General features: G+C 39.6%; 1 protein-coding gene across 3 annotated transcripts in view; it reads left to right on the top strand.

The window, feature by feature from the left end:
* cep290 (centrosomal protein 290) overlaps positions 1-14,143 on the top strand; it is a 172,799-nt gene that overhangs the window by 44,480 nt on the left and 114,176 nt on the right. For all 3 annotated transcript variants that reach the window (XM_073058859.1, XM_073058860.1, XM_073058861.1), the window contains exons 18-22: positions 5,194-5,278; positions 8,049-8,191; positions 10,382-10,543; positions 12,057-12,206; positions 13,109-13,224. In XM_073058859.1, the coding sequence (XP_072914960.1) occupies positions 5,194-5,278; positions 8,049-8,191; positions 10,382-10,543; positions 12,057-12,206; positions 13,109-13,224 (656 nt within the window). The remainder of the gene's footprint in view (positions 1-5,193; positions 5,279-8,048; positions 8,192-10,381; positions 10,544-12,056; positions 12,207-13,108; positions 13,225-14,143) is intronic.

A 14,143-nucleotide genomic window follows, 5' to 3' on the forward strand; every position in this document is an offset into this window, starting at 1 on the left:
GGTTATGCTGGCTGCTATACAGAGTCACGGAGGGGAGGCTGCTTTCCATGATATGCTGAAATGTGTCCACAGTTCTCTGATTCTTGATGATTATAATTAATCATACATTAAAGTAAAAAAGTTATTTCAAAGATGGTTATGTCTCATACAATGTAACAGCCATCTCTCCAGTTGTGCAGACATTTGCATTAGCCAGTGTGACTAGGGCCAATTGAGATGGCATTTCTGAAATGAGCCAGCCTACAATATATGACCTACTGAATGAGAAAGATTTTCTCAACATTTAATTCCAAATTAACACGAGAAATTTTGTTGGCAATGCTACTCAGATGATGAGCTATAAATAATTTTTGATGATTCATTTAAGGTAATTTTGTAGCAGTTTTCTCTCCTCTTTGAAATTATTTACCTTTTTCTAGCTTAGAGTATTTACAATGCTACAATAGGGTGTTGAGAGGAAATAACATAATTAAATGTAGAATTGGATCTGCTCTATTTTAATACAGGCCAGCGGTAGAAACATTGATAGCGATGACAAAGTACGAAGAGGCTTTGCTGATGGATCTTATAATGCTGAAGACTATAGGGCCCTGACATTGAGGAAAATGTCTGATCAGATTTCAAATATTCTTCGGCGGTCAATAGTGCAGTCAGAAAGGCCACAAAAGCATTCGAGGAATTCTAAAAGGGAATCCGTACAATGGGACAGTTCTTTATCTTCCCAGGGAGCAAGACAGCCTTTCTCCTTACCAAGAGTGATAGAACGTTTTGAAAAGGAACAATCTGTACAAACTGATGAGTATGAACATAAAGCAACGACCAGGTCTCAGTCATCAGAGGGCTTTTTGGCAGAGACACAAACGAATAATGCAGCCATGCCACTTGTGGAAGAAGGTGTCCACAAGTCTGAGAGTATTCAACCAGTGCAGGCAATCAGTTCTACTGAGGCAGCTGAGAACCTAGCGAGAAGCCACGAACCATTAGACGATCTTATAGAGCAGCTAAGGGTAGAACTATCGAGTCTTAAATCACAGGTTAGATTCTTTCAACTTTTTGTCAAAGGTTTCTAATTCAGATAATGCTATACAACTTGTTTAATATTACCTTTACCTATGTTCTATAACAGACAGACCTAGCATAAGTTTACAGCTTAGATGTGTCTTCTAAAGCTACACTATTATTAAATTATTCTTTGTTAAATATGCACAGACAAATTGACAGAACAAATCTAATGATCATAAGTTCTCAACCTTTGGTTAATTTATTCTTCACAGCCATGGTTTTTCCCACTTCTGCCCAGTTGTTTTTTTTGTAATAGATGCCTTAATTTTTATTTTGAAAAATGAATCGTTGTTTAGAAGAAACATTACAATCTGCCACAGTTAAAAAGCTGAGAAATTCACAGAACTTGTAACTCATAACTGGCCAAGTAGTCAATGTTCATGTTTTTGGTATTCACATCACTTACAATCACCCCTTAAGCTTTGCATTTCAAGTAACCCTTGCCTCTTGTGATCTCTGTCTTTGTCTTCTCCCTCTGCCCTCGGTTCCATTCGTCTCTTCTCACATGTCTTATCCTCCAGATTCTCTCCACATCTCATTCCACATTCTACAGTATTTCATCTTTCCTTTGATATTTCCCCTTATCAACTTCTTTACTTACTTCGTCCCAGCAGTGGTAGTCTTTGCGTTCTACAGTGGCTGCCTCCATCTTCATTCTCTTCTCCTGTCCACCTGGTTCCCTTAACTCTGTCTCCTCACCCCTTCCCTGCCTGGCTCCATCTGTTTACCGTCCATTGCCCTCCCTTGGTCCACCTATTTCTTGTCCCTGTCTCACACTTCCCCATCCCTTTTTAGACCATCAGACATAGGAGCTGAATTAGGCCACTTGGCCTATCGAGTCTGCTCTACCATTCCATCATGGCTGATTTATTATCTTTTTCAACCACACTTTCCTGCCTTCTCCTCTTAACTTTTGACACCTTGACTAATCAAGAAGTTCCACTTTAAATATACCGAATGGATTGTCCTCCACAGCTGTCTGAATTCAACAGATTCCACACCCTCTGGCTAAATAAATTGCACCTCATCTCTGTTTGTATCTGTACCCTTTGCTCCCTTTGCCTGTTTTCCAACAATCCTCTTCTTATTTTTCCTGTCAAATTGGAACCTTTAAACCAATGTTGTAGGATCTGTGCAACCTGGGAAAAGGAGGGAAAATAAAGCATCCTTCCAAAGGTGTCACAAGTCAAGCTATTGGCTTAAATTCTATACTAAGAAATCTCAGCTGTCATTCCAGTTCAGAGTACTGAGGAAGTGCAATAGTCTTTCAGATGAGGGGTTAAACCAAGGCTTTCATCTACTCTCAATAGTGGACATAAAAGATCCCTGCCTCAAAATTGAACACAAAAGATTCTGCAGATGCTGGAAATCCAGAGTAACACACACAAAATATCTGAGGAACTCAGAAGATCAGGCAGCGTCATGATCCTAAGACATAGGAGCAGAATTAAAGCATGCAGCCCAGCGAATCTGCTCAGTCATTCCATTGTGACTGATTTATTATCCCTCTCAACCACATGCTCCTGCCATCTCCCTGTTACCTTTGATGCCCTTTCTAATTGAGAACTTATCAGCCACCACTTTAATAATGCTTTAATTATGGCCTCCACACTCATATGACAATGAATTCCACACATTCACCACCTTCCAAAAGAAATTCCTCCATCTCTGTTCTAATTGGACATCCCTCTCATCTGATCTGATCTTCTGGTCCTAGACTTGCCCAATTTAGGAAACATCTCTGCCACATCCACGCTAGTTAGGCCTTTCAATATTCAATATGTTTCAACCATATCCAACCTCCCCCCCCCTCCCCCCATTCTTCCTCTAAACTCCAGTGGGTATAGGCCCAAAGCCATCAAATGCTCTTTATACATTAACCCTTTTCATTCCTGGAATTATTCTCTTGAGCCTCCTCTGGACCCTCTCCATTGCCAGCATTAGGAGCCCAAAATGCTCACAATAGTCTGACCAATGCCTCATTGAAGCCTCAGCATTACATCCTTTTAAATTCTAGATCTTTTGAAATGAATGCTAGCATTGTATTTGCTTTTATTTCCACTGACACATCCTGCAAGTTAACCTTTAAGGAATACTGCAAAAGGACTTCCAAGTCCCTTTGCACCTCAGATTTCTGAATTTTCTCAACATTTAGAAAATAGTCAATGCTTTCATTCCTTCTACCAAAGTGCATGACCATACATTTCCCTAAACTATATTCTATCTTCCACTACTTTGCCCATTCTCTCAATCCAAGTCTTTCTGCAGGCTCCCTGTTCCCTCGACACTACCTGCCCTTCCAGCTATCTTCGTATTGTCTGCAAATTTGGGTGTAAAGCCATCAATTCTGTCATCCAAATCGTTGATGTATAATGTGAAAAGAAGCAGTCCCGATACCGACCGCTGCGGAACACCAATAATCATTGGTAGCCAGACAGAATAGGCCCCCTTTGTTCCCATTCTTTGCTTCCTGCTAATCAGCTGAAGTTATCCATGACTGTATCTTTCCTGTAATAGCATGGGCTCTTGTTAAGCAGCTCAAGTGAGGCACCTTGCCTCCTGAAAATCCATGTAAGCAACATGCACTGACTCTTCCTTTGTCTATCCCGCCTGTTATTTACTCAAAAAATTCCTACATGCTGTATTTGTTAGACCAAATTTTCCCTTAAGGAAACCATGCTGACTTTGACCTACCTACTTTATCATGCGCCTCCAAACTTCACCATTAATAATGGACTCCCAGCATCTTCGTAACCACTGAAATCAGGCTAAACTGGCCAAGAATGATGAAGGGACTAAGCTCACAACATCGACTGTTCATTCCTCTCCATAGATGCAGCCTGACCTGCTGAATTCCTCCAGCATTTTGTGTTTGTGCTCAAAATTTAATTGCACATCAGCGCACCAGCATGGTGTTGCTTTCAACACCATAGCCACACCAGGTTCCTCACCATTGTCTGATATCATAGTCAACTTATACGAGTGTACATTCAGAGCAAACTTCAGAACAAACATATAGGACTCACAAAAGAGCTGGATCTGTTATTAAAATTAATTTATTAATATAGGGATTTTTTTTAGAGATTTAAATTGTAGCTGTATTCTAATTGAATTAATGCATCTTTAGAACCATCAGATACGCAAACAATTACTGATAAAGGAAGGAGAGTACCAGAATGCAGAATTTGAGCTTGCCAAACTCAACCGACAAATGATGCAGGTAGTACAAGAGTAACTATATTAGGGAAGTGGGGAGCTTGAACATTGTAACATGTTCTTTTGCTACTGAGACCTCTGATTTATACATTACATCATTTGCGGTTCATTCCTTTGATCATGAAGGTTATATGGAAAATAGGTAGCAGTCCTGGAATGGAATACAGGGTTGGAATGCTTGGGAGAATAGAGACCAAGGTATGAGTGGGTGCAGGCAATTGGAAGAAGAGAATGACACAGTAGAGCAAAGAAAGGGAGCATCTGTTAAATTTTAAGAGAGCTGAAATAGCTGGGGAAACTAATTCACTTCAACAAATATGATGGACAAATGAACAGTCTGAGGAAGTTTGGTGGATGGGAGATATGCAGTGTTTAAAAATTTTAAATGGTAAAGATCTTTAAAATTTTAAATATTAGCTTTATTTGTCACATGTACATCGAAACATACAGTGAAATGTGTCGTTTGCATCAAATCAAATCAGCGAAGATTGTGCTGGGCAGCCTGCAAGAGTGGCCGTGCTTCTGGCACCAATATAGCATACCCACAACTCACTAACTCTAACTGTGTGACTTAAGAATGTGAGTGGAATCTGGAGCACCCAGAAGAAATCCACAATGGCATGGGAAGAACGTACATGGATGTTAGTGGGAATTGAACCCCAATCATTGATAGCGATCCACTAATGTTTAATCACCAAATCCTTAGGTTAAGAGTTTATAGTTGGTGATGCAACAGCCCTTTCCATTTTGGTATCCATTCCTCCTGTGCCTGAATTCATTTGGGTCTTTATTTTTTACAATAAGCACTTCCAGAGGCTGAAATAAAAATGTGTGGAGAAAAGGGGCAGTTATATTTATGAAAACTCAAGCCTGAACTGGGCAACTAATCACATTTAATTTTTCATTACATTTTAGAATGAATATATTTCCAGAGAGCTGGAAAGAAGAGAGAAGGAATTGGAACAAAGGAAGACGGAAAATGCTGAGCTGCAAGCAAAATGTAAGTCCCTTTCATTCATTAGAATTCTTTATAGGAACATGTGTACCAAAAAAAAGCAGATAACTTTTCTGATAGTATTTGTAATTCCATGATTAATGCCTAGCAGCAAATAATGCGCTGTTCTATGTTTTTTTTAATATATGCCGTATATGTTACTAATAGTTCATCATGACAGTGTCACAAAGTTAGTGATTAATGTGTCTGATCCCATACCAAGAAATCTCAGCTGACATTCCAATGAAGAGTATTGAGGATGTGCAGTACTCTTTCAGGTGAGGGTTAAACCAAACGTTCTTCTGTTTTCATTAATAGACTTAAAAGATTCCTACCTTGAAACTGGATTGCATAGCAGTACATTAACTTGGTGTTCCATTCATTTCTATTGGGAACATTGGGCCCATCATGTGAAATTGGGCGAAATCCACTGTGAAATACTTACCAAATTAGGACCTGGACAGTTCCTGATGGAACTTAATGTATTTCAGCGGAACTCCACACTGGTTAGAGAAGGGCACCAGCTATTAAACATACACTTCAAATGGCAGCTAAACAGCAGCAGCTCACTTTATAGCTGTCATGGAGAAGACATTTACAGAGAAGAGAGAGGTAGCTGTAGTGAGATGCAGCGGGAGCTCCAGCGGGTTAGTGAGACCTGTCAAGCTAACCACAGAGGAACTCAGCAAGTCAGGCAGCATCTAATGAGAGAAATAAGCAGTCGTCATTTTGGCCTGAGAACCTTCTGTGTTGGAACATTGACTATTTATTTCCTGCCATAGATGCTGTGTGTGTTGCTCAAGATTTCCAACATGTGTAGTCTTCATTATGTCCACCATGGGAGAACTTGATTACATTGGCTTCAGGAGCTTGAATTTCATTCTGGAGGATTACAGGAAAAAAATCATGTCCTCATAAGATATGTTGGAATAATCCACTGCTTCTACCTGCAGCATGGAAATTGAGAAAGAATGTGTATGTGATTTGGAGGTTTGAGGTGCCACTCACTAGGAAATATAGAGATATTGTAACAATCCATTTAAGTAATTGAAGTAAGGATTCATACAGTTACATGTAATAAGCAGACCAGTGGATCTGTAAAGCGGGATGTAAGGAAGTTTTATGCATCATTTTGGATTTGCAAACTGATTATTGATTTATTATTTTGGAGGTTTTCATTTCAATGAATCAGTCATGTTTATTATCACCAACAATGTTGAGAAATTTGTTGTTTTGTGACAGCTGTACAGTGCAATATGTATAAAAAATACTATAAGGTACAATAAGTATTTGAATAAATAATAGTACAAAAAAGAGCAAAATGGTGAGATAGAGTTCATGTGTGCACAGTGTCACTTGCACACCAGGAATTGTGAATTTTGCAGGCTAGATGGGAGATGTGTCACTCGATCAGGGAGTCCCTTATAGCTGGATGAAGGGTATGGTTGATAAGTGCCAACAAATGGATCCTCTGTTGCACCACCTTCATCCTAGGTATCTTTCTCCTTCAATCTGCACCTCATGGCCTTTAGGTTGCTTGTTCGGTCTTTGAGCACTACTTGCTGTCTTTGGTTTGCAAGATTGTGCAGCACACAATAGTAGTCTTCACATGTGCATGGTGTGTAATTTCTGATAAAGGCCACATAGTCACATTTTGAGTGGACCAGTGTCATTTTGGTATGTATGTGGCTCAAGCTATGAATGTGCTTGGCTGCCATGGCTGGAGAGTGCAGTGGTGTACGCTGCCATGGAAGCACGGCGATACTTGGGCTGCTGGCCACCAAACATGTTCAGTAATGTCGAGCATCCAGAATGAGAGAGTCCTATTTTCTTTCTGGAAACATGGTATTTATCCTGAGGAGACTGCAGATGCTGGAAATTTGGAGCAAGACACATTAAATGCTGGATAAATTCGGCAGAATCTGGAGCAAAATGAACAGTGAATGTTTCAAGCAGAGACCTTTCATCAGTCCCAATGAAAGGTCTCGGCCCAAAACGTCAACGGTTTATTGCCTTGCTGAGTTCACCCAGTATTTCATGTGTACTTACATCAGGAATTCCTTGAGATCCACATCAAGCTACACATTAGCAAAATGGAAACCTTCCCTGATATGAAAAGGTTTGAGTTAATAAGAGCTTTCAGAGCAGTAAATGGCAGCTACTGTTATGGGACACCAGCATGCCTGCTATTACATAGTATTCCTTTTGTGGTAAGGCACTTTGGAATGTACTGGAATGAGGAAAGTTGCTGTGTAAATGCATTTCTTATTTTGTTTTAATTGTTCCAGAATTCCATATCCAGGTGGGATCTCATCGAAACCTTTCGAATACTGAAAGGCCTAGATAGAGTGAACATGTGGAGGATGTTTCCAATAGTGGGAGAGTATAAGACCAGAGAACACAGCCTCAGAATAGAAGGTCATCCCTTTAGAACAGAGACGAAGGGGAATTTCTTTAGTCAGAGCGTGGTGAATCTGTGGAATTAATTTGAGGCCATGTCATTGGGTATATTAAAAGCGGAGGTTGATAAGTTTTTGGTTAGTAAGGGTGTCAATGTAAGGGGAAAAGGCAGGAGAAATGATTTGAGAGGGGTAACAGATCAGTCATGATGGAATGGTAGAGCAAACTCTGGGCTGTATGGCCTAATTCTGCTGCTGTGTCTATGGCCTAATTATTTTCTGTGTAATATTCCATGTATCAGTATAGTTTAGTGATGCCAACAAAATCTGGCAGGAAACTACTGGTCCTTTACTAATCTGAGTAATGTTGGTTACAGTAAATGAATTGACAGAAGAAAATAAAAAATTTGAGCATGGTATGAAAGAAATTTTGCAAGCTGTGAAGGATACACAAGAGGAATCCATTTCAAAGGGAGGACATGAAATCCTGAGAATGGAAAGTTTGGAACGACTAGTTGCTGTAAGTAGTATCATTTTTCTCGAGTTATACTCTCATTGGTCACTGAGACGTTGAAAAATGTTTGTTTCACATTGTGCATTGACACATGAAATGATTATCGATGCAAATTCTTGAGAGCCAAGAAATGGATCCTCTGTTACACAGAAATGCATATCTTGCCTTTCATTTACCTTCCTTTCACTCTTCTCCATCAGTTGTTAAATTGTTCTCAATCTCATTCATTTTCTTGCTTACATTCTTTCCCTTTCTCTTCCCACTCCCCTCTACCTATTTGTATCATGCAGAATTATTCTCCAATCTAATTATTTATCTGAGCTATCAACCTGAAAGCCTAATCATACTTTGAATTTGAATCAGATACATGTACTTTAGCTCTACTCTACTTTCAGTTTTACTCAGTTATTATTTTATTTAGAGATACAGCACAGTAGCTGGCCCTTCTGGCCCATGAGCTCTTGCTGCCTAATTACACCTATGTGACCAATTAACCTACTAATGCAAACTTATTTTTCTTTGGAATGTGGGAGGAAATCCATGCAGTCACGGGGCTAAAATACAAATTCCTCACATACTGCACTTGAAATTGAACCCAGGTCACTGGCACTGTAATAGCATTATGCTAACCACTCTGTTAACGTTTACTCCACCAACATCGCACTCTCTTCGAAGCAAGACATGGCATCTTAAAACTGGTCTTTGGGAATTTCAGGAATGGATGAGAATACTAGCAAATGTGACACAGTCAAGAAAACAAAAACAGAATGAGGAACCAAAGACTGGTTGCATCAAAGCTGGTTATCACAAAATAAAATACTAGAATCTATTAACCAAGTGGTAACAGAGCATCATATAATTTGCAAACTTAGCATGCTTTTATAAATATCTACTGTGATTGACAAAGCTGAGATTTTGAATATGAAAGGTAAAACAGGACTAACCAGTGAGTATAACATATATGAATTTTTAAGCAACAGACCCAGAATGCTGGTGGAACGCAGCAGGCCAGGCAGCATCTATAGGTCAGGATGAAGGGTCTCGGCCCGAAACATCGACTGTACTTCTTCCTATAGATCTGCCTGGCCTGCTGCGTTCCTCCAGCATTTTGTGTGTGTTGCTTGAATTTCCAGCATCTGCAGATTTCCTCGTGTTTGTGAATTTTTGTAAAAGCATTTGATAGTATACTACATTGTATGTTACACAAAATAGGGTTAAATATTAGTACAGTGAGGTTATTCATTAATCAATAGAAAACATTATATCCCGTTTATTAGATGCTTGAATGCACATCTTGTACAATAAGATGAACTCTTGAATTCATAATCTACCTCATAATGATCTTACACTTTATCATTTACCTGCACTGCACTTTCTCTGTAGCTTTTGCACTTTATGATTTGTTATGCATTTATGCATTGTTATGATTTACCTTTTCTGCCTCAATGCCTACACTGTATAATGATCTGATCTGTATGAACAGCGCAGTCTCTAAGGAGCTTGTATGTTCTTCCTGTGACCACGTGTTTCCTCTGGGTACAAAGTCACTGTCCAAAGACATACCAGGTAGTAGGTTAATTGGTCATTGTAAATTGTCCTGTGATTAGGCTAGGGTTTAATAGACAGGTTGCTGGATGACATGGCTCATTGGGCCAGTAGGGCCTGTTAGGCAGGACAGGCTTTACACTCTATCTTGGTACGTATGACAATAATAAACCAATACTAATACAAAGTAGGAATACATGGAGACACAAGAGACTGCAGATGCTGGAAATCTGGATCAGCAAACAAAGCACTGGAGGAACTCTGTGGTCAGACAACATCTATGGAGAGAAATGAACAGTTGACACTTTGAGTTAAGGCCCTACCTGCCAGCACCAATGTAGGTCTTGACCCAAAATGTTAACTGTCCATTTCCCTTCATACGTACTGCTAGATGCACTGATTTCCTCTAGTTCTTGGGTGCTACTCTTGAAATAAATGGATCATTTTTCAGCTTGGCAGTCTGTACTAATGGGCTTCCACAAAGGTCAATGCTAGCATTTCAGCTATTTACATAATATCACTAAGTTGGGTGAGTCCAACCATCATGACATAACTTTTTTCATTGAATATATATTGTGGTGACTCTTTGCTTGGTATCCTGCTTTAATACATATTGAAGTTCTAATCGAGCTGTTCCAAATTTTGTTTCAGGCAATTGAGGCAAAGAACACAGGGAAACATGACAGCAATGTGCACCTGAAAGCTCAGGTGGATCAGCTGACTGGGAGAAATGAAGAGCTTCGACAGGAACTTAGAGAGATTCGAAAGGAGGCTGGCATAGCAGGCAGTCAGCTGTCAAAAGCCAATGAAAGGGTTCGTACACCCCAAGTCAGTGTTAGCTTTGTTTTACTGCTGTGCATTTCCAAATAGGATCAGACAATTGTAATTCCAAAGGCTGATTATGCCAAGGGCTTCAGTGAATGTCAAGTCATAAATGTCATAATAATTGTCTAAATTTTCCAATTGAAAATATTGTGGACATGGCAATCAGTGCAGCATGAGATGGCTTTCACAGTGCTGCTGTCATGCACACTCAGATGAAGATAGCTTTTTTTGTAGATGCCTGCTTGGCAACATATATAGTATGTTCTTTGGTAATAAATTTTCTTTGCCTTTGAAGATCCTCTGTGATAATTAATTGATCTTGCCCCTTATTGTCCACCTGCACTGCACGTTCTCTGTAACTGTAACACTTCATTCTGCATTCTGTTACTGTTTTACTTTGTTCTACCTCAGTGCACTGTTGTAATGAATTGATCTATATGAATGGATAAAAGACAAGTTTTTCAATGTACCTCAGTGTATGTGAAAAAAATAAACCAATCCACCAATTTATGTTTTCTGAACCTGAAGAGACTAAAAAAGCCTTCACCGCCAAGTCCCACTCGACGAGGAACACATCATGTTGACTCAGATAAACATTACCTATTCTAGTAATGTCAGTGAATCAAAATCTAAGGGCTCCCTAGAGCATATATTGTAGTCTTTTTCCCAGTGTGGTAAGGGCAAATATAGAAGGTGTGAGTTTAGGGTGAGAGGAGAAAAGTTTAAAGGAGATTTCCATACAGAGAATGGAAGGGAACGCTCTGCCAGGGAGGTGCTGGAATCAGATACAATGGAAACATTTGTAAAGCATTTAAATAGGCACATGAACAAAGTTCAAAGTAAATTTATTAACAAAGTATGTATACCATATACAACTTTAAGATTCATTTTCATGCAGGCACCCATAGAAAGATTAAGAAATACCATAGAATCTGTGAAAATCCATGTGTTACAACGATACAGGGCAGGGTCCCTGAAAGTGAGTTTCCAGGCTGTGAGTCAATTCAATGGTGAGGCGAGTAAAGCCATTCATGCCAGTCCAGGAGCCTGATTCTTGCAGGGCAACAACTGTTCCTGAACCGTGTCGTGGGACCCAGTGCAAATGGTAATTGTGAGAAGAGAGAATGATGGGTCAAGCACAGGAAGACAGGGCAGGCTCAGGTGGTGGATCTTGGCAGTCATGAGGTAGTGGAACTGAACACCAGTTTGTTTTCCACTCTCGGGCCTCAATGATTTAATCTGGCAGGAGCTTGAAGGATATGGGCTACGTGCGTGCGGATGGGACTAGTTGGAAATGGCATAATGGTTTGCATAGACTAAGTGGGCCGAAGGGCTGTATCCAGTGTTGCATGTACCCAACATCTGACTCAGCTTTATCACACTCCGAGAGATTTTTAAGCCCACCTCCATTTCTCGAGGCTAATAAATTCTGATTGCTGGCAACACACAAAATGAGTTTTATGAAGAACTCCTACTGAGAGGGTATTTGTTTTTTTTTCAGGTTGCACAACTGGAAAATGATCTAACACTGTTACGTCAGTCAGGTGGATGCAGTGTTCAGTTCCAACCTCTCGCTTTACCAGATGGAATGGCATCATCAAGTACTGATATCATTAATGTTCTTAATGAATATTTGGTACAACTTCTACAGGTATGCAGATTTTGCCTGCCAAACCTAATAGTAAGGTTATACCATTTTATAATGTGAGATCATGAACATAATATTTATCAACAGTTAATATAATAATGAACATCAAAAATCTGCATGAATGAAGCTGGCTGAGGTCCCAACTTCCTTCAGCTTCTTCTGATCCTGTGCAGTCGCCCCTACATACCAGACAGTGATGCAATCAGTTAGAATGCTCTCCATGATACATCTGTAGAAATCTGCAAGTGCCTTTGGTAACATACCAAGTTTCCTTAAACTCCTGATGAAGTATAGCCACTGGTGTGCCATTATTGTAATTGTATCAATATGTTGGGGCCCCAGAATTAATCATAAGAGATTTAGATACCCAGGAATTTGAAACTTCTCACCCTTTCCTCTGATTCCTTGATGTTACTGATGTTGAGTGCAAGGTTGTTGTTACGACACCACTCAACCAGTTGATCTATCACACTCTTGTACACCGCCTCATCACCATCTGAAATTCTCCCAACAATAGTTGAATCTTTGGCAAATTTATACATAGCGTATGAGTTTGATGTACATGTGACAATTAAAGCTAATCTCTAACAAAAAATCTAATTAAGTTTCGAAGATTAAAAGCTATCAAGAGTAACGTTTGGTTACTGACCTCCTACCGTGCTGCTGCAGCTGACTAGTAGATTGATAACTGGTCCATCATCCTTTTTCCTTTTGTAGTTCCCCAGAGGTATTAAATGGGGACAGTGCCCAATGATTTCCATTGATAGTCTCAGTGCAGATGTAAACAGGATCTGCCCTCTCCCATATCACTTCATAATAAAATCATTAGAAAATATTATTTACATAACTTAATTATTTTACATACAAAACTGTTCTCAGAACATTGGTGTTTCCTCATGGCTTAGGAAATTTCCAATAAAGAGGAAGAAGAAAAGAAACTGCGAGAAGCAGCTGAAGATCACAAACGCAAGTTTGCAGTAATTCGTCATCAGCAGGGTCTGCTGTACAAAGAATATCAAAGGTATTAAAATAGAATATGCATAATCACAGAATGGACTTTCAATACAAAAATGTTTGAATGTTTTATTATTTTGTTTAAGACCTAGTTCTCAGAACTCAAGTATAATGCTAGATTGGAAATGAGGGTTTTTATTATAAAATTATGATAAAATATGTTGTTCTACTGTTCTATTTAAATTTCTATTCATTGACTTATTAAAGATAACAAGGGTGATTGTTACTCTTGGCATTGTCCTTTATGTCTTTTATCATTGGAAGACTGCAAATTCTGGAATCTGGAGCAATAAACTATCTGCTTGGGGAGCTCGGCAGATCAAGCAGCATTGGTGGAAAAGGAAATGGTATCTCGTTCTGCGGTTGATACCTCTGCGTGGTGGGTGATCACACTGACAAAAGTGCACTTCCCTGCAGTTATTTCTGATTGCTAGAGACACATTACTTGACATTGCAACATCTTGCAAGATCTGTCCTGGACCCAACACAGCAATTCAATCACAAAGAAGTGACTCTGTTTTATTTAGGAGCTTGAGTAGATCTGGTATGTCACCAAAGACTCTTTGCAAGTTTCTGTAAATGTACAGTGGAGAGGATGCTGACTGTTGCATCACAGCCTAGTACGGAAGCTCCAGTACTCATGATCACAAAAGGATGCAGAAGGCTGTAGACTCGGCCAGCTCCATCAGGGGCACAAACTTTCCCACTATTGAGGACATTGCAAGAGGGTGTTCTTCAAGAAGGCGACATTCATCACAAAGGACCTTCATCAGACCATGCCCTCTTCTCATTTCTACAATCAGGGAGAAGGTACAGAGAGAATCAACAATTCAGAACAGCTTCTCCCCTCTGACGTCAAATCTTGAATGGTCTACGTACCTATAAACTTGACCTCAATATTTGTATATAGCACTATTTATTTATTT

This window comes from Hemitrygon akajei, chromosome 10, assembly GCF_048418815.1.
Source record: "Hemitrygon akajei chromosome 10, sHemAka1.3, whole genome shotgun sequence".
Classification (NCBI taxonomy): domain Eukaryota; kingdom Metazoa; phylum Chordata; class Chondrichthyes; order Myliobatiformes; family Dasyatidae; genus Hemitrygon; species Hemitrygon akajei.